General features: G+C 39.3%; 1 protein-coding gene across 3 annotated transcripts in view; it reads right to left on the bottom strand.

The window, feature by feature from the left end:
• The window catches only part of LOC122088084 (phospholipid--sterol O-acyltransferase), a 94,522-nt gene that overhangs the window by 56,742 nt on the left and 16,434 nt on the right, over positions 1-21,346 (bottom strand). For all 3 annotated transcript variants that reach the window (XR_006142968.1, XM_042657228.1, XM_042657229.1), the window contains exons 6-9: positions 20,496-20,709; positions 20,227-20,401; positions 13,766-13,865; positions 2,894-2,988 (exon numbers count right to left, since the gene is read on the bottom strand). Coding sequence is in view for 2 of the 3 variants with exons in the window: in XM_042657228.1 (XP_042513162.1) it covers positions 2,894-2,988; positions 13,766-13,865; positions 20,227-20,401; positions 20,496-20,709 (584 nt within the window). In the remaining variant the exon portion in view is untranslated. The remainder of the gene's footprint in view (positions 1-2,893; positions 2,989-13,765; positions 13,866-20,226; positions 20,402-20,495; positions 20,710-21,346) is intronic.

Below are 21,346 nucleotides of genomic sequence, written 5' to 3'. Positions count from 1 at the left end.
CCTCTTATTGACCTCTAAAGTATTGCCATTCAGCAAGGATACCTTATAAGGCTGAGGATGTGGGTCAGCTTTCAAGGTTGCTTTCTTCACAAAGGCTTCAGAAACAACGTTGACACAACTGCCACTATCAATGATAATCTGACAAGTATGCTCACCTGACTTCATACGGCTGTAGAATATGCAGTTACGTCGCCAATCCTCTCCTTTGGTTTCAGCCACCAATATGCGAGTAACAATATTTATTCCCTGGGTATCATCCTCATTAGTGTTTTCCATATCAGTCATATCCACCATCATCATCATCATCTAATGGGTAGGGATAAAGAGCTGACTCATCCTCCTCATTGGAGTCTTCAACCTCAGCTACTGCATTAACCCTCTGCTTATGCCGACAAGACTTAGCAAAATGTCCTATCTCTTGACAATGGAAACACTGTACCTTATTACTACCTGTCATGGGTGCCTTTCCTTTATGATCAGCTCGTGGAGGAAAAGTGGATTTTGGAGGTGCTGAGTTACTAGGTTTAGTGGATGGAAAATTCTTCTTTACCTCCCTAACTTGGAAACCAAACCTTCTAACTGGCTGTGCTAGAAGCTCCTCTGCTCGTAGGGCCTTGTCAAAACAATCCCTCACTGAGTGCACTTCAACAACTCTGATACCCCTATTGATTTCAACTCGCAATCCCAGTCGAAACCGAGATAACAGTTGCCTTTCATTCTCTCTTATGCCTGTACGAGAATAAAGTGCGTCAAACTTGTTCATGTACTCGGCAACAGTCATAGACCCTTGACGAAGAGAGTTCAACTGGTCTTGTATGCGAGCTCTGAAGTTGTGTGGCAAGTATTTATCTGATAACTCAAGCTTCATCTCTTCCCAACTAGTAGGTTCTCTACCACGGTCTTCCAACTCTAGCTCATAGGTCCTCCACCACTCACGAGCAGCCCTAACTAGCTTAGCACGAGCTAGTTTCATCTTCCGTTCTTCAAGTAACTCATAATAGTCAAAATAGTCATCTAGTGCCACTACCCAATCATAGAACAATTGGGGGTCATATCTCCCATCAAACTCCTTCAGATCGAGCTTGACCTTCTGTGAATCTCCAGAATACCTTTGTTGCACGGGACGCTCAGTCTCAAAGTATCCTCTTACATGCTCTTCAAAAGTAGGTTGTGCCACCGGAACCCTCTGTGGTGTTCTCAGATTAGGGTTTGCTCTCCTATTAGTCAACTGAGTAACCACATTCATTGGAGTGTCCACTTCGGGTGTTGTACGTGAACTACCAGTAGGCTGTTGGGGTGGGGTCTCTTCATTCAACAACCTGGCATCCAATTCAGCCTTCAATTCAGTCCGTAAGGTTTGCTCTTCAGCCTTCATCTCAGTCCTCATAGTCTGTAGCATCTCCATAAAAGAAGCTAGGATAGGGGTGTTGTTCCCAGCCATACTTTGATACCACTTAATGCAGACTAGGTTAAGGGTCTAACCAAGTCTCAATCTGCAAGAACTTTTAAACCAAAGAACAACCCATGGTGAAGGCATAACAGTGGCACAGGTCAAATCTGATTAAAACCAGAACTAGGAATCAAGTCTGTCGAGTCCAGAAATCAGGGATTCTGAGATCAGAATATAGCTATCTAGATAGGATAGCTAAGAAACAGAACTAAGTCCAAATATCATTCAACAAACATGATCAGTCTTCAGATAATCAACAACAAGCAACTCCAACTAATTGAACTCTGTTTTAGGTCTGAAATGAGAACCGATAGCACTACAGGACAAGAAAGTGGAAATTTCTTGTATCTCATGAACCACAGGTCAGAATGACCTGATATTTGGATCGAAGGAGGCCCTTGATGGGTGGATAATTCAATCAAAATTACAGCTCAAACCAAGGGCTGGAAGTACTTCAGGTCACAGGGTGAAAACTAAGGAGATTCTGGGCAGAATTAGACTTTTAAATACCTGGTCCGTATAGCAGTGTTAGACAGCAGTACTCCTTGAATATAAACTTGAAAGAGGATAAGAAACTTGAAGAAAGCCTCCTGGACTTCTCGCCGCAAAGAGTCGCTTGGATCAAACACCAAACCCAATACCTTGATCAGACACAAGAAATTCTCTTGCAGAGAAAACAGCAGCAGCAGCCATGTAGTTTGTAAAAATCGTGGCTCATTAAAAGAGCCATAGCTTTATTTATAATAGTGATAGGGGTTACATGAAATAGAAACTAACTTTAGTTTCCAAAAACTGAAATAGGAAACTAAAAATTAGAAACTCAACTAGTTACTAAGTCTGAAAATAGAAACTTACAAAATGGAAAGTCTTATGACTGAAAATTAGAAACTAATTTAAGACTTCAAAATAGAAACTAAATTACTAACTAAATGACTAATTAGTAACCCCATCAGCAGCCCAAATCGTGGGCCGACTTGGACCAGATCTGGGTCGACCCAATCAGCCACTTGGGTCGACCTTGGTCTTGGTTCTCCTTATGTAAACCCTTGGTACTGCATCAATGTTAAGTCCACATTTAGTAAAGGTTTTAAATTTTAAAAATAGGTACTCATTTCTAAGAAGCATTAGTGTCATTTTTTTTTCCTGTCCTATGATAGTGTTTGGTGTTTCTCTCATTATCCCCCATACAAGAAACAGAAAATTGCTTCAACCACTTGATGTGAAGAGGGTTGGGGGAGTTTTTTTTTTTTTTTTTTTTGGGGGGTGGGGGGGAGAAGTTGTGGGGAATATGTCTGGTACATCAGGAGGACAAGAAAGAAGAAAGATTGGAAAGAGAAATCAATACTCATATCATACAGGAAATACCATACTTATAATTATCAGAGTTCAATTGGATTTTCCTTCAGCAATCAAAATAGAGAGGGAAAAAAAAAATTGACTTGCCTTGAGAAAAGGGCTCCTTCAGTCTCATACACAATATCAGTTATGATCCAGTTATCAGGATATGGTTTGCCACTTGGTGCAAAATAGTAACCTACCTGTTTTCCCAATAGCCAAGATACAATAAATATCCAATTAAATGCAAAACTAACATCAACAACAAAAACACACAAAATAGTTTTTGTTGTCCTCAAAAGGTAAATACAGTGCAAAATCAATACTGGAGTTTATGAAGAAGATGTCTAGGTAAATTTTTGAAATTTGATTCCAGCAACTATTCAAAGTTACATCAGGTCTTTAGTCTTTGCCATCCAAATACCAATTAGTGTCTTTGCTTTTGATTGACTAAAAGAGTTCTCACTGAGATTGCATTCAAGAATTATGAAATCACTCTACAGCCTTCAGGAACATGTATAACAGTATGTTTACATAGGAAATTCGCCTACTTACGAGTTTTGGCAGTCCCCAATTTGGCAATTCATGTGAAGAAAGAAAGTTCTCAGTACGATAACTTTTTATGCATAATCTTCAAGCAACAATTAAATAGATATAGAAGGCAATTTCCCAACAATTGAATGAGAAAAAGTTAGGCACAATGACACTAAAGGAAATGTTAACAAATGTTAACAAGCATCTAAGGCCCTCTTTGGTATCATTTTTCTTTTTGATTTTTGTCTATTTAACAAAAAGCAGTAATGAAAACCATTTTTTATCAAAACATAAAAATGGTTTGGTAATTACTTGACAAAAATGGTTTTTTGTGAGAAATAGATTTGGTATCCCTATGCGTAAAATGGGTTTTTAAATAAATGAGTGAAGAGATGTCCCCTTCACCTATCTTCCTCATAACTCCCTTTCTCCACTTTCTCTTTTGTGGTTTGCTACAACTTCTTTCCCTCTCATCCTCCCTCTCCCTTCTCCTCCTCCTTTTTGTTCACCCTTCTCATCTCTCTCTCTTTCTTTTTTTTTTCTCAAATGATTTCAGATCTGAAAATCTGATCTGCTCAAATCTGAAACCGCAAATAGCCCCAAGGCAGGCTGCTCCGGCCAGCCCTCAAGGGCCAACACCCATGGCTGCTACATGCGGGTGGTCACGGCTAGTGGGCAGCTGGTCGGTCCTCTTCTCTTCTACTTGTAGATCTGAATACCTGCAGAAAATATCCTTGTAAAAAAAAAAAACTGCATTCGATTGATGGAAGGAGAAGAAAAGAATGGAAGTGGGGATCGGCTGTTGCTAGACAATCGTCAGCAATAACCTCCATCGCCGGAAGTGATGGATTTGCAAGGAGGAGAACAAATGTGCCAGCGGTTGAGGGGTAGTGATGGAGATATGAATTTCTACTTATTTTTCTTAAACTAGAACAAAATGACATTTTTACCCTGGATTTTGGGAGGTATAAACATGTGCTCATTAATCTTTAGCGCAAAAACAACTGCAAATAGTTTTCATTGAAAAACCATAAATGGATTTCAAGTTCTTTTTTATTTTTGTATTTTTTAATATTTTTTAAATAGAAATAGGCTTCATAAACAATACCAAATGCAGCCAGAAACGATTTTTGAGGCAAAAATAAAAAAGAAAATACCAAAGAGGGCCTAACTAAATAAGAAAATAAATAGGGAAGTTTTCCATGTAACAATGGAAGGTGATATTTCTGAAAATCACATGATAAATCTGAGCCATCTATTTTTACAATTTTTTTTTTTTTTATTTAAACTGTCTATTCCCAGTTTCCGACTCAAGAGTTAGGAAAGTGCTTGGTACACATTGATGGACATGGACGGGATGTGTGCCAAAAAGGGCGGTATTTGATTGAAAATAGACTCTAAAATTTGGCATGTGACTAATCTAGACCATTAGACTCTATCCAACAGTCGGAATGACACATTATCTATCCACGTGGCAGAATAGATGCCTTGTGACATTTGGGAAAATAAACGACCCTTGTGATAATAATAATTCGCCAAATAAATATATGGGTTTACTGTATAAATAAAGGAAAACCAATGTGAACACTGTTAGGAAAGGCACACAATAGTGTATATCAACACCCCCCGGCATGTGTAGGCCCACACCACACAATTTTGCACGTGACACCAACACGTGGCATCAAGGGAACAAGGCGCAGGGCACAACAACACACTCTTGACACTTACTAGGAATTGAACACCCAACCTCTTGGCTCTGATACCATGCTACAACCACGTATATCAAAATTCCGAGCTGAAACGAAGGGCAGACAACAGTGTACACCAACAAAAACTAAAGAGAGAAATGCGGTGCAATAGGACCATAGGGCCTACGAATCTTTTTCTGAAAATATGAACATTAACTATTTTTCCTTATTTTTTCCATTACAGCAAAAAAATTTGCATTAGAAACATGGAAACAGAGAATATAGAGACAGTCTAACAAAGCTCGAGGAGATAAGGGATCCTGTGGGAAGACGATGCAAAAACATAGAGGACTCACCACCATGACCACCATATTGCAAACCCTCCAACATAGCAGGACAAGAAACTCTAGATAAACTAGGCAACACCAACATATTGAAAAATACCCAACACCGATAAAACCACATTACCCAACCTCATCACTGCTAAAACAAACTAAAACATTGCATCAAACATGAATTATTGCATTAATTTATTCATAGATTTTACAATTTCTTAGAAATTTGACAATAGAATATTACTACATGTAAAAAACCTCATCCTCTTGAACAGTTTCAATTGAATACACTTCTTTCACTATAGTGTTCTCCATTTTAGTGTTTATATGCATGATACATGTTGTACATAGTTTTTTTTTTTTTTTTTATGCAAGTGCATGAAAATGTGTTTCTTATCCATTTACGTGCGTATCTTTAGCGTATTTCCGATACAATACGATACCCTTTGATACGCATCTTAAATTTAGCCAGCCGATATGCCGACCAATACAGATACTTTAATCCTTGATCAACACACGTTTTGGCTACACTGGGCTCTAACTTCTATCTCTTTATTCTGTTTTATTCTCTCAGAGCAACGGAACCCTTCCATTAATTATGGCTGATTAGCACTTCCATCTCCAATCATGGCTTTCCTCTCCAACGAGGTGCATTCGGCCCCCCTCCCCTGGTCCACCCTACTTCTCCCATCTTCCCTGACTCACCTCTCTCCCCCCCTATTGGAGATTTCCTAGAACGCCCACTTCAAGCCCTCCACCTCCACCCCTGCTGAAGGCCTCCCACTCCATTTTGTCCTCCTTCCATTCTGTGAGACTCAGTGACTGCCATTTGTCCTAAAGGATTACTCGAATCCGAAGCTTCTCGCGGGTAGAGCTCTCTTATTGGGCACTTCCTTGGCCAACGCCCTCCTTTTCATCTGGTTAAATCCTCTTTGCTTGAGCAATAACGCCCTGCTAATACCATGATTTGAAGTCTCGCCGAAATTTCAGTTTTTTCTTTTTTTTTTGCCGAAACGAAATAAGGCCCGAAATAACATTTGTATAAAATTTCGGTCGAAATTTCAGTATCATTTCGATATCTCGCCTATCTCGGTACATTCCTTGTGTTATAAATACCATATCTCGGTCGAAATTTTGGTATTTCAGTCTAAATTTCGACTCTGTCTTGCCTATCTCGGTGGTTTTGGTTCCATTTGCATATTTTGAAGGAAAATAACTCTTAAGTCTCCAACAAGCCTCTAATTAGCCACATCATCACACATTTTGACTTCCATTGGATTCCTACAACATCTACACATTCAAATCTTAGGAAATGTAAAGTTCTTTCTCCAAAACCAGATAAAATTTTCAGAACAGTTCGACAGTTGCTGCCAAACAAAGGTGTAACTTTAAAACAATGTCATGTCCTAATATTTTTGCATTTTTATGTTCTAAGCATGTTTATTAAACTTAAAATAAGTTACCCACCAAGTTTCAGGTCAAAATATGGCCATTAGACCACCGAAATAGTCAACCGAAACAAACAGAAAAAATACAACATTTCAGCCAAAATTCCGCCGAAACGAAACAAAACGAAGCTTTAGTTTCTGAACCCACTGAAACACCGAAACGAAACATGATTTCGAACCTTGGCTTGTACTGTGGATACCTTCCTTTTGGACCATAGGCACCTCTTGTTCAAATTCTCTGATGATCTTTGACTCTGTGGGTTGCTTGGAAGGCAGACCTTGGCTTGTCAGGCGCAAACCAATTTTTCTCCGGCCGTGGCATAGCCACATAGGAAGCTAGTCCTAAATCATGTCGACTTCTCCCCCATCCCATTTAGATTTCTTTACCCAGCCTCCTCACTTTTGGTGTTCTGATGGCCTGAGCGCCATTGGTTCGGTCCTCGACGTTCCCATCTACTCCAATGCTAGAACCAATAGAAAAGAGAGACTGGCCTACACACATATCTACATTGAAGTTCCGGCTAATGCAGCTCTCCCCTCCATCTTGGTCCAGGATGTTGATGATTTCTGCTTCCAGTAAGCCGTGCCTTATGAATGGAAACCTCTGCAGTGCCTTATTTGTAACATCTTTGGGCATGATACCTCTACCTGCTCCCTAAAGAACCTTGAGCCAAATATTTATAGGTTGGAGACTCTTGTTCCTGTCGGCCCTTTACTCCCCAGAGAAAAATTCCTGAGGCGGAGGCGGAGGCGGAGGTGAAGGTTGTGATGTCCACTCCCTTACACTCGGTGAGAGGCCGTAGAGCTACTAGATGGCGGAATCTTCACCGGCAAGGGCTTGATATCCCAAGCACAAGCCTAACTTGTCCTCTGCCAAGCCCAAGTCTTCGGCTAATACCAGGCACTCCCAAGGATCGTGTCCACTACTAAGTCCATCATTTCATCTGTTCCAGACCATCTTTCCATCTCCCCTCCTCCCCGATCCTATTAGCGGCGGAATAAGTCTCGCCCCACCTTTGGTTTACCCTGTTCCTCTTCCCAAGAACAATTGTTGCCCCTTCCAAACTAGTCTTAAGGACTTATTTGGAACCTCCGGGGCCTGAATTCTCCCCAGAAGCATACCTTTGTCCACCTTCTTTTACGTGGCCTTCGTCCTTCCTTTTGCTATTTGCTTAAAACGCATGTGAAAGTTGCCTCCATCAGTCAAATTATTTCCTCCATCGCTCCAAGTTGGTCCTTCTCCAACCACTCCTGTCATCCGAATGATCGTATTTGCATCCTCTAGGATCCTTCCAAGGTTGTAGTAACTCTATCCTCTTCTTCCCACCAGTTTCTCCATCTCCGTATCTCAAATTCTGCCTGCAGCTACTTTTTTATACTCATTGTCATCTATGCCTCAAATCGTTTGGATAAGAGCGAAATTTTATGGAATGATCTTCGTCTTATTGTCGGCCAAATTGGATCCAGCCCTTGGGGGATTTGTGGGGATTTTAATTGTGTAAGGTTCAACCATTAAAAACAGGGTGGGGGCTCTCTAAATGATGCCAACCTTGATGCTTGTAATGAATGTATTGATGACATTGCAGTGGATGATCTCAGATGGTCTGGCATCAAATTCTCTTGGAATAATAAGAGATCAGGCAATGCCCGCATTGCTTGCAAACTGGATAGAGTTCTAGTGAATGAAGCTTGGCTCACTACCTTCCCTTCTTCCTATGCTTCTTTTGAGCCCCCAGACATTTTTTACGACAGTCCCCATTCCCTCCTGGTTCATCCCTACACCTCTTTTGGCCCCAAGCCCTTTAAATTTTTACGACATTTTTTATTGCTTTTCCAGAAAGCTTCGGAATGTGAAAGAGGCCCTCAAAGCCAGGAATACTAATTCCTTTGGGAATATCTCCTCTCTTGTTATAGATTGCAGGAACGAGCTCGCTTCCATTCAGATCCAGCTCTAGATGGATCACCTAAACACTTCTCTAGCTGATCTTGAAAAAACTAGATCTGTAAATCTTTCCACCCTGCTTGTCCAAAGTCTTTTGAAAAAGTCCATGATTAATTGGTTGAAACTGGGGGACTCAAACTCAGCCTACTTCGATCGCTCTTTGAAAGCCAAAAACAACTTCAACTCCATCCAAAAGCTATACACCTCTGATGGCACCCAAATCTCCAAAGTGGATGAGATTAAATAGGTAGTTGACTTCTTCAAGAAGCTCTTCTGCTTTGATGCCTTTCCGGCCTGCCCTATTCCTAGTGTCATCATTGACAAATTCATCCCAGATACCTTAAATAATTTTCTTATGGCCATCCCTTCTGATGAGGAAATTTCATCTGCTATCCTCTCTTATAAAGCTTGTAAAGCTCCTGGCCTTGATGGGTTCAGTATGAGATTCTTTACTTCCTCTTGGGACCTTGTCAAAGAGGATTTGATCAAGTCTATCAAGAGTTTCTTCTCCAACCCTAGCCAAATCAAAGGGATCAGTCACACCTTCCTCTGTCTCATTTCCACAAAAGAGGGAGCTGACTCTATGAATGATTTCAGACCAATCTCTCTGTGCAACCTCATCTATAAGTTTATTGCCAAGATCCTTGCCAATAGGATCAAACTTGTGGTGGAATCCCTGGCTAGTGACAACCAATCGGCTTTTATCCCGGGTAGGAGTATTGGGGATAACATCCTTTTATGTCATGAGATTGTTAGAGGATTTGATAGGAAATCCCACTCTCCGGTAGCCCTCTTGAAGATTAATATTCATAAGGCTTTTGACTCCTAGAGATGGGACTTGATTCTTTCATTTCTGAGTAAGATGGGGTTCCCGCCTATGTTCTCCAACTGGATACACCAATGTATCGCCTCTCCTCACTTCTCGGTCTTAGTGAATAATAGCCCGACCGGGTACTTCTCCTCCTTTATGGGAATTCTCCAGGGATGCCCCCTGTCTCCTTATATTTTTTGCCTTACTATGGAAGTCCTCTTTAGATCTCTGCAAATTGCTACTGACCAGCACCTCATCTCTGCTATCCCTAAGTGCAAGGCTGCCAAGATCACCCACCTGGTTTTTGTTGACGATCTGATGTTTTTCACCAGGACTAATGCATCTTCCTTGGAGTCTATTATGCATTGCCTCAATCAGTTTGCCTCCATGTCGGGTCTTCACATCAACCCTAGCAAATCTCTAATCTTCTTGGCTGGAGTCTCTGATAATAATAAGGCTTCTTTCCTGGAGTCGACTAGTTTTTTCCCTTGGCCAGCTCCCTGTCAAGTGCTTGGGTTTTCCCTTGATCCCTGCAAGGCTAACTACTCATTACTGCACCCCAATGCTCGATCTGCATAGTTATTAAGGAGCTAGTAAGGCGCTGGTAAGGTGTTAATGCGCTCGAGAGAGGTTAAGGCAGTAAGCCTTAACCTTTGTAAGGCGACCAACTTATGCTGGGTATGAAAGGCGACCCGCTAGGAGCTTTATGTTGGGTATGAAAGGCGATCGGCTTATGCTATAAGGTGCTATAAGGTGACTGCCTTATGGGCTTTTTAAGAAAGATTTGTTTTTACAACTGATTTATGAATATTCCAAAATAGACTTCATGATTGGCTAGTGCATAAATTTTGATGCACATAAGATACACTGGATCAAAAGCTAATGACTTAAAACTCTACCAAAAAAATAGGATATTCTCTCAAAACCCCAAATCGCTCCATAGCCGACAGTGAAGCACTCTAGCGGTCCCTCCACCTTCGATTCTTCTCCGGCGGCCTCCGATGAAGGTTCCTTCCTCTCCAGGTATGTTGTTTATTTTTTTATTTTTCTGATTTTTCTTATTTTCTTTGTGAGAATTTTTTTTCTCTATCTTCTTCTTTCTCTCTCTTCTTCCTTACTTCTTTCATCTTCATCTATTCATCATAGTCTTACGACTCTTAAGTGTGAATAGTTTTTTATTTTTACCTATGGTGAGACTGTGAGAGTCGTAAGACTTGCTAACGCAGTACAATCATTCCACACCCTTACCTTTATTCCCCTTCTTTTTTCTTGTCCCATAATTCTTTTCTTCTGTTTATTCGATTTCTCCTTCCTATACTTCCTCAGTTGTTTGAAATTTTCTGTATTTACTAGTAATACTCTGTTTTGAGTGGTAGACTGGACAGAGGAAGGGGAGTTTAATCTCCCTCATTCCTGAACCTTTGGTCCTAAAAGTGGGTGGTGTGTTCAAACAAAGGGGCAATTCTGGTAGTGCAGTTTGGGGCCAAAACGCAGTTACTGTGAGAAGAACCAGTTTTTCAAACACAGCTGATTCCTGTTCTTCCACCATGTCTGCTTTCCAGAAATTTATTCTGCAGATAGTGTCTTCTTTTTTAACTTATCGTGATAGTGACGCTGTGTGTTTCTCTTTCCTCTTGCGTCAACTGTGTGTTTCTCATTCCTAACAGTTTAACATTATTGGGACTGATCAAAGTAGGGCCTTACATATTGTTTCCCTTTATGGTAGGAGAAAAGGCTTCTGTTAATGAGAATTGAGATCCTTTCCTAGTTTCCTTATGTCCCATTTCTTGATAATTGATTCAAATTATTAGCTCTTAATTTCTCCATTCTTATGCAAGTTCAGAGGGATTTTCAGATTCCCGTTTGGGTAAAAAAAACCTTCCTTCAACCATCGCTGGTGCTTTAGCTTTGGAACTCCGTAGAATTCATCCTATTCAGTCTTAATTCTAAGTTCTTAATTACTTCTTTGATAGGAGTATAAAATATAATGGATCCATAGGGCTTAGGCACTCATGTTGGCATCATAGAGGTAAGTGTAATAAATGCTTGTATATTTAAAGTCTTCTTTTCTTTCTATTTATAATTTTGTTTCACAATGATGTATTTATATTATATGTTAATATGTTATGATCATCATCACGATGATTGATGAATGGTGATTGATGATTGATGATTGATGAAGATGAATATCTTGCATTGGTATGAAGTATGAACCTTTAATATTTATTTAGCATATGAGTAGTAGGATTCAACTAGGATTTGAGTCAAATAGAATGGTTTTATAAAAAAAATTACATAGGAACGCTTTAGTCAATAAGGCGACACCTTATGCCCTCCTTATCGCTAAGGCACTCTGATAGACCCTCAAACGCCTCAGTCCCCTCTTATTAGGTCTGTTCTGCGAGCCTCTTACATCTACTGGTCTGGTATATATGGCTTTCCAAAATTCACCTCCTCAAAGCTCGAATCCATTTTTTCTTCCTTCCTTTGGAAAGGAACCGAGTGCTCCAAATTCCTTAGACCAATCAGCTAGGCTTCTGTTTGCCGCCCAAAATCTGGAGGATTGGGTTTAAGACGTATAAAGGATGTCAACTCTGCGGGGATCCTCAAGCTTATATGGAATCTGGTTTCTAAAAAGAAAAGTATCTAGGTTCATTGGGTATACTCTTCTATTCTCAAATCTGACACTTTCTGGTCGGTGAGGATTCCCTCAAATGCTTCTTGGGTTTGGTGCAAAATGTTCTCTCCTAGGTCTCTTGCCTCTATAGCTATCTCCTCTCAGATTGTGGATGATTCCTCTACTCTTTTGTGGCTTGACCATTGGCATCTTATGGGAGTTCTTTCCCATATTATCAGTCCCAGAGCCAAATACAGCTCCAGGCTGCCAAAGCATGCTCTTGTTGTAGATATTATATCCATTGGTTCCTGGTCTCCTCTGGTTCCCAATGATTCCCAGCTGGCTGAGGTCTGGAATTCCTTATCGGCCATCACCAGGACTTCTCAGAGGAGTCAGGATTTTCCTATTTGGAACCCATCTAGTTCTAGCATTTTCAGTGCCAAGTCAGCTTGGAACTTTGTTAGAGCCCAAGGCTCCTCCTCCCCATAGCATAGGCTCATTTGGTTCAAACATCACATCCCAAGCCAAAGTTTTATGGCTTGGGGGATCTTCACAAATTGCCTGCCCACGTAAGCTTCCTTCATCCAGAGAAATTCCAGCCCTCTCCTTGTGCCATCTCTACAGTGCCCATCTTGAATACATCAATCACCTCTTCTTTGACTGCTCAGTCTCAGCCTCCATTTGGAATTTGGTGTTGTCCAAATGCTGGCCTTCTAGCAGGCGCATCCTCCCCTTTCAAAGGGAGTGGATCTGGGTGGATATGACATTCCAAGGGAAGACCATATGTGATTCAGTGGGCACGCTAGCATTCTTTGCAACTCCAAACCAAATTTGAATGGATAGAAATCATAGGAAATGGACCTCCAACTTTAGGCCACTTGGGAAGATTTGAAACTCCATCTTCTTTCATGTGAAGTCTAAGATTGCAAATATCTCCGGCCCATGTATTCCCTCCCTTAGAAATTGTCACATTGTAACTTCCTGGGAGCTTACTAGCTCTGTGATCAGGACCACCTCTCTTTGAGGGTGGATTCTTCTGTTTTTCCCCTCCCCCCCCCCCCCTCTTTTTGGGGGTTGCATGTCTTTTTTCTTTCTTCTTGGTCAATGAATTTTTTATTCATCCAAAAGAGGATGGGGGCAAGAAAGGGACTGGGTTGCACAGGGTGGAAAGAGATAAAGTAAGATCATGTAGTGTTCATGTCGTTTAAGCTAAAGTATTGGGTACAATATTATTCAAAAGAAAAGAAAAAAAAAATTGAAATGGATTCCATTAAGTACCTCATATATGAACCTACAACATCAAAATGACATAAAAAAGACCAGGAAAAAATAATCTAGTCTAAAACAAGAGAGGCCCATGTACCATGTTTAAACAGATTTAAAAAAAGCAACAAAAGGAAGAAAATGTTATATTAGCTTTTCCCCCTTTTCTAAAGGAACATTAGATTCCCAAAAACACACACACAAAGACAAATTCCCCAGTTCAGCATTTGTTGTACGTGAACTTAAAAGAGAAAATATGGTAAACTAGGGTCCCTGAATATCTAAAAGTGGCTCAGTCACAACCAATAAAATAGTAATGTCATTCAAGTAAAGAAACTTTACTTCAGTCTTCAAATCTACTCCATATATACAAAATATGTTCTTCAGTGGAGGTCTATCCCAGGGTGTAAGTGGGTTCAACACTGGATCTCCTTGATACAACCTGAAACATAAAGTTTTACCAAGCATAAGCTGGTACCCAAGATTCATACTTTTCTTTCCTTTTTTTTTTTTTTTTTTTTTGGGGGGGGGGGTCGGGAGGGGTGATAGTTTGACAAGACTTGTCCTAAAACATAATATTCAATAGGAGGTAAATACACCATAGATAAGAAATCTAAAAAAATCCCTTTTGATCCATGTTGTACAAGCTTATCTCATTGTAACAGATTTGGAATTCAACACTTGCACATGAACTGAAACATTTGAAACATGAATATACAAACCCATATATGATACCTCGTGTTTTTGTACGTAGAACAATTGTTGCATATATAAGCCTCTATTTAGACTATGGCACGTTGGGTCCAACTTATCAAATTCAGGTTTTTGAATATCCAACCATAGGGAGTTAGGGACAGAGAAAGTTAATAAAGAAATTGATGTGAGTGACCCTTGACCATGAATTCCGCTAAAAAATGCATGTAAATGCATAAAGCAATTTGCAAATAAGATTCAGGACCAAAAAACTAGCTAGTTTGTAATGCCCCAAATTTCGGAACCTTAGATTATATATCTTTTTATGTTATTTTCTAAACTTTGTTAAATATTTAAAGTTAGGCTTTATTTTAATGACTTAATAACTTAGCCTAGTGGTTAGTACCTTGACTATCTAGAGGTCCTAGGTTCGATTCTTGTTAGTAGTAAGTAAAGGGGGGGTTATTTAATTCTTTTCTTTTATTTTTAAATCATACTTTGTGGACCCCACCCTATTTAGAGAGAACCATGGGAGTAGAACTGTGGGAGTGTGTAGAGAGAGAGAACCATGGGAGTAGAACCATGGGAGTGTGGAGAGAGAGAGACGTGACTGAGGAGAGATAAGGAATAGAGGGAGAAAAGAGAGAGAGGAGAGAGAGATGTGAATGAGGGAGAAAAGAGAGAGGAGAGAGACGTGAAAGGGGGAGAAAAGAAAAAAAAAAGGAAAGAAAGGATGAAGAGATAGAAGAGGCTTGGGTTATAAAGAAAGAAAGAAAGAAAGAAAGAAAGAAGGACCGTGAGAAAGAAAGAAAGAAAGCAAAATTGTGAGGAAGAAAGAAAGAAAGAAAGAAAAGGAGAGGAAGGGGAATTTGGTGCCTGCTTCTCGGTTTCTTCATATGAATATTCTTTTTGGGACCCAATATGGAACCCAAATCATTTGTATTTAGGGTTTTGGGGACCCTAATTGTTCTTAGGATTTAGGGTTTTTTTGGGACCCAATATAAGACCCAAACCGTGTGACTCAAATGTAATAATATTTCATATCAAGGTCTGAGATTCAATTCATAGGGACCAAATATATTATTCTTTTTGGGACCCAAATTAAATTAATCGTTTATTTCTTGAGACCCAATATGGGACCCATGTGATCAAATCCAATATTATTTTCTTGGGAACCAAATATTGGGACCTTATGTTGGTCAGATATGGCAAATATTTTTGGGATTCTCTGGGCTGCATAAGAGGGGTAATAGATTCTCTTTCGGGGCCTATCGAAGGTCCCTAACATTAATTCTTGGTTGGATCTATAGAAGTGTCTATTCTTGTCCAAATCTTGATCTTTGATTTTTCTTCAAATCTAGCTATACAGAGACCCATGTTTTGTTACCACTGGTTCCCCTACCAAAGAGAGAGAATCGATCCACTCAGGGAGAAATCTGATTCTCGATTTGTATGTTACTTTTAAACCTATGAAATTGAGGAAAATTGGGAGACCTGAACTTGTTTTTCCTTAATTATTTAAAATCAAACCATTAACTTTTGGGCATACTTTTAGGGGAGGTTTCAATTCGAAATTGGGGACCATCTGTCCAATGGATTGAGAGTAATTTCAGATTTACTGAAATCTGAAAGTCACACTTTGAGATTGTAGTTTTTCTAATTACTCCTTGATCACTCAACTGATCATTCTCATCTTCGGAAGGGTGATAATACGTGTTAAGGGGAATTGTTTCCTAGAGTTTGTCCTCTGTCAGGGAGGGTTGACTTTTGGGGCTGACTTTTCAGGAGAAAGTGAGGTATTTGAACTAATTTTGAACTAGAAGATTAATGGGAGATGTGGTTAATTGCAGGTTGTGGTTGACTTTAGCATTCAGAGCTTAGAGGGTGGAAGTATGAGACATGCTGATTGAGGTAAGTGGATTATAGTGGGATTACACAACAGGTGTGTGGATTGATTGTATGATGTGATGTTTGGTATGCTTGTATCATTGATATGTGCTTGCTTGTACCTTTTGAATTGTTTATGTGCGACATGAGTTTATGAGAGTGATTAATATGTGATTATTAGTGTGATGTATATTGATATTGATTCTTACATGGAGATTTTACCCATGTTTGTGTTTTAAAGAAAGTGATTTGATGAAAGGTGATAAAAGAGAAAATGTGAAAAGAGAAAGTGTGAGGGTAAATAGCCCACTCCGTACCAGACCAGAAAGGGGTGTCTCGTTGAGCCGCGGGACTTATACCCATTGTGCGCAGTGGTGTATATTTAGTCAAAGAGGAGGTGACGACAGTGTGATTGTGTGATCGTGTGATTGAGAGGGCCGTGTTTCCCTCTTGTATTATGGGCGGTAGTAGCTTATTTCCCTCAATGCCGGCTAAAATGTGATAAAAGGGGATATTTTTAAATGATCGTGTTTTATTAAAAGTGTGGTTTGAGAAACTAAAACTGTTTGATTTAACCGTTGTTTTTGTCTTATTGTTTGCCCAGTGATGTGCTCTTACGATTTTCCCTTACTGAGCTATTGAGCTTAATCCATTATTTTAACATCATAGATATTTCAGATGAAGGTATGCTTAGAGCGGATTTCGAGGGTGACTTGAAGATTTATTAATTTGTTTTGTTTATATTTCTTAAAGGGGTGTTGTGATGACTTTTAAAGGTAAACTCTAATAATATAGATTTTGCATTTTAACTGGGACATATCTTGGGTTGCCACTAGTAGGAGTACTTAAAATTTATAGCAATGGTTGATTATTTTTGTTGAGACTTGATTTGTTACGAGTTCTCATATGCCTAATTTTTGTGAATGTTTTGGATCATTTGATCAACGCCCGCGAGGGCTGTACCTTCACCTGTATCTGGGTTTGGGTCATGACATAGTTACTATTAGACGGAGGCATCTATGTGTCTACGGTGAATGAGTGAAGGAGAGCTGCTTTAATTCACTGATTGTGGCGTATTCATCATATATCATCATCAATTCATCATGTGATATTTCATAAAAGAAATTTTCGGTGATATGACAACACCAATTGCAATATAAATGAATACAATGCCAATGACAGAAATATTGATGGATGAGATCATGTGTGATTACTATGGAAAGGCTGAATAAGGAAGCTTTTGATATAGAAGTCACATGCAAATGATGGTGATTTTTCATGTCTTGATCTCAATGTTTCAAAACCTGATCCAAGTATAGAACTGGAAACTGGAAGATGTACTAAGATTGGTTTGACCCTGTTTGAACTGGGTTAGACCGTGAATGAATCCAGGTTAAAAAGCAACATGTGCATGTTTCTTATGCCATATGGACAACTAATTTATGGCTGTCTTGTCTTTTTGAAAAGACAACTAATATGCTGTTTTATCGTTGAGCACTGGATTCCACTTACCTATTATTTTTCACTAGATATACAATTCATTAAGGCAAGTTTCTAAACCTTTAAAAATATGATTGCCCATGAATAAGGATCTTCATTAACACCCACAGTTGTGGTCCTATTAATAGCCCACTAGCCAAGAATTCAAAAATATATTTCCTTCTAAATAATAACATTCCAAATCAGCCATTAACATCATATATCCCGAACCGAAGGAGCCAATTTTCCAGCTCAGACAGTTCAGGTCAGTTTGAATGGTTCCATGCAGTTCTATTGGGTTCCCAGATAACTTCAGCTCAATAGAGAACTGACCAAAATTAAAGACAACGGGGTGTTGATAGGATTTTCAATTATACTCTCTGGAGCTGGATAAAAAAATACCTCTTTTCCAGCCATTGGCATTGCCGCCTGTGGGCTGAAACTCCTTACCTCACCTTTTCTCTCTTTACTCCCTTTCCCAATGTTGGGCCCTGACGAGCCCCCTCGATTTCTATGTCAATGACAGGGAGACTTTCATCCAATCAATGAGTCAACTTTTTATGATGCTTCCACTCGGTCAACGTGCTTTTCATTTGCTACAGGTTGGTCTACGATCAGGGCGCAGGAAGTCAAAATGAACTCAACTGCTTGACAATTGGAACAGTTCTATATTCTATCTAGTCTAAGGTTTGTTCGAAGATTTGTAAAGCTGTCATAGCCTAAAAGGCAAGGACATATCGCTGAAGGATGAATCTATTTGCCATATGTTGGTGCATACAGAAGAAAAGGAGAATGAATGGTTCTTGCAACCATGTTCATGGGTATTTTGGGCTTTGAGGATAGGATAGCCATTTCAATTTATTCAATTGGGGTTAGTGATGTTCCTATTTACTGAGTTTTTCAGTGTCATGTCTATGTTCATTTTCTTTTCTTTTCTTTTTCTTGTCCAGTGTTATGGCACCTCAGTCAGCTGGTTCAATCTCTCTCTTTCCCTTTGGAAAAAGAAAAACTATACAATATACATGATAAGGTATCCTAGATACACAAAATACATCAAAAGGAACCCTCCAGACATAAAACCATCAGAATCATTCTATAACACAATGGAAATTATCACCCAAATTGAGGAGGGGGGCGGGGGGAGATTGAGGAACAGCCTGATCACAATGAACACAAATAAGGAAGCAAACAGTTATAAGACCCAAAATAGTATTTTCCATCACAAACCCATAGGCCATAACCTGAGTAAATTGACCATAACATGCTCAAATCGCATGATATTGAACTGATTGAAGAGATAATTGAAAATTGAATTACTTCCCACTGGCACAAATATTATTGATTTTTGGAAAGTTATGATGATATACCTTAAGGCCAGAAGTGATGGGACTGTAACTCAATAAGGTTTGATTCCCCACTCCAGAGTCTTTGACAAAGCATGCATCTTCTTTTCTTTTTCTTCTTGAAGAGTTTCCTCCAGCAAGACATATCTCTTGTCTAGAGGCATTTGGTTGTTAACTAATAACCTTCTTGGTTTCAATATATTTAGTTATTTACAAGACAATTCTGTTGCGGACATATCTACCTAATGGCTTTTTCCCCTCTTTGGTGAAAAGGGAACAATGCTTTGACCAATGGTGGCTTTTCCCATATCTTTGGGAGTGTGAGTGTGACTGTGGAAGGAAAGAAAAGGAAAGGATTTTCAAGTGGAGCAGACAGCTACCAAGACTGTCAGATAGACACGTTCCCTTAGGTGAAGGTAAAAGTAGATTTGAGAGTTATGCCTTGCGAAGCTAAGCTATAATGCATGAGGAGGTTATAGCTATGGGAGAGGATTCCCTAAGGCTGCCAGTGTGGGAAGGAATCTTCATGCCACAATAATGGGTGTCCTGAAAAAGGTATCATCCATATGGGGCCCAAATTTTCAGAATAGGTGAGAAAAAACAAATTATGTGAGGGAAACTGCACACTGACATTGTAGCAATTTTCCCTATAGCTATTTAAGGGATAAGATTGGCAGTGGGGCGATAAAAAGTAGATAAGGGATTACAACATTAACAGATATGACTCTTCTCACCAAGTCTAGTCAACTGAACCAAGAAGAAAACCTCTTCATGTTTCTTATTAAATCTAGTTCTCCCTGAACCGACTGTGGTGCACTGGTTTTGTCATCTTCTGCATAAGCTGGCTTCAGATGAACTTTTCATTCACCTGGAAGTGAAGATCCACCAAGGACCTGCCAAAGGTGGTGTCGACAGGGATTTTTCATCTAGAGGTAGTGAGAACTGAGAAGCCAATGCAGGCTTGTTTTTTGGGGTTCTCACTGCCTTCCACCATGCACCTTTCTCTTTTATACCATATTTTTTCCTACAATAAATGCATCCTTGTGATTTATATTTTCTTCTTAACTTGACTATCCAGGCACCAAGTTACAAGTGCACAAACAAACAACAGAAACTATAAGACAAGAGCCTACTTCTACAGAAAGAGAATTTTCAAACATCATGTATAAATAAAATAAACCACACAATCATCACATGCTCTGCCAAGTTTTATTGAGTGATATTGAAAAACAGATACTTATTGTCAACAAAAATATGCCGCCATATCACCATAATCGCAATTAGAAAAATGCCATGTATAAAAAATAAGAGAGTGAGAAACAATTCCCACTGTTAGAATGCCAGAGTACTCAAATCCATGATTTTTTATGTAATAAGTGTATCAAAAAGAATGATACTCACTTTTCTAGTTGATACATAAGCCTTTTGCTGTCTGGATCATAATCCTCTATTGCTTTGAAGAAGGTTCCATCAGATATTTCCCTAGCAGAAAAAGACAACTGAGTAGGGAGGCCACATTCCATGCTAGACAGGTTAGCCGGTGACATTTCTAAAAGTGACGGGTAGGCTTCAGCACCTGCAAATGTGAGATAGTCCACAGGAGTTTCATAGAACTGGGTAAAAAATATAACGTCGCCAAATGAGAGATGCTTAAGGCTCTAGACCTGCACCTTGGGTTGCAGGGATCTCAATATTTATAATATCAGTCGGCCACCCAGAGTAGTTTAACCGAAACTCCATCTCATCACAATGATACGTGTGATGAGCTGCCCCTTTTCCCTCAAAAAAACGTTTCCAATATATATTATCTGTCCTACAATACTTTGAGAATGGCATCATCCATAATGAAGAACCAAATGAATTGAACATCAACCTCGCTGTTCCCTGATATCTTGCACAAGTTAAAATAGCCATGTCTTAATATAACAGATTTCCAAATATGATTCATAAATCTCCAATTTCCCAACAAGTTAGCAGATAATTAGGCTAATCCACATTTTATACCTCAAACTACATATATGATACATCAACTACATCAAACTACAGATATGATACATCAACTACATGCATCAACTATTAAAAGTAATGGGTCAAAAAGATATCATCACAAGAACACTGTGGATATCTTCAGTGACAGGCTCAATCTATCTAATATTCAAGGTTTCGACGAAATTTTGCAAAATATTTCGGTTTTGCAAGATGTTGAAACCAAACTGCATTCAAGATATGTGTAGTCTTGGTATCATTTTGAAATATAAAATGTATAGTTTTGAACAAATTGATGTTGCTGGTTTTGATTCTAAGGTTTGTGGAAACTTGGTTTTTTTGTGATTTCTTGCCAAATCATTTCCATACAAGTATGGAACAAGTTGTTGGCAATGGTGGAACACCAAAAGCGAGGAACGGTTTCGAGCCTTCCCAGAACTCTATTTGGTCCTGACATCAAATTGGAGGAACGGTTTCATAGGGGTGTTTTAATTTGGTTGTAAACTTGTACTTGACTATAATAATTGTAACATTT

This window comes from Macadamia integrifolia, chromosome 9 (genome assembly GCF_013358625.1).
Source record: "Macadamia integrifolia cultivar HAES 741 chromosome 9, SCU_Mint_v3, whole genome shotgun sequence".
In the NCBI taxonomy this organism is placed as follows: Eukaryota; Viridiplantae; Streptophyta; class Magnoliopsida; order Proteales; family Proteaceae; genus Macadamia; species Macadamia integrifolia.
Note: the sequence above shows the minus strand (reverse complement) of the source record. Positions and strands in the feature narration are given on the sequence as shown.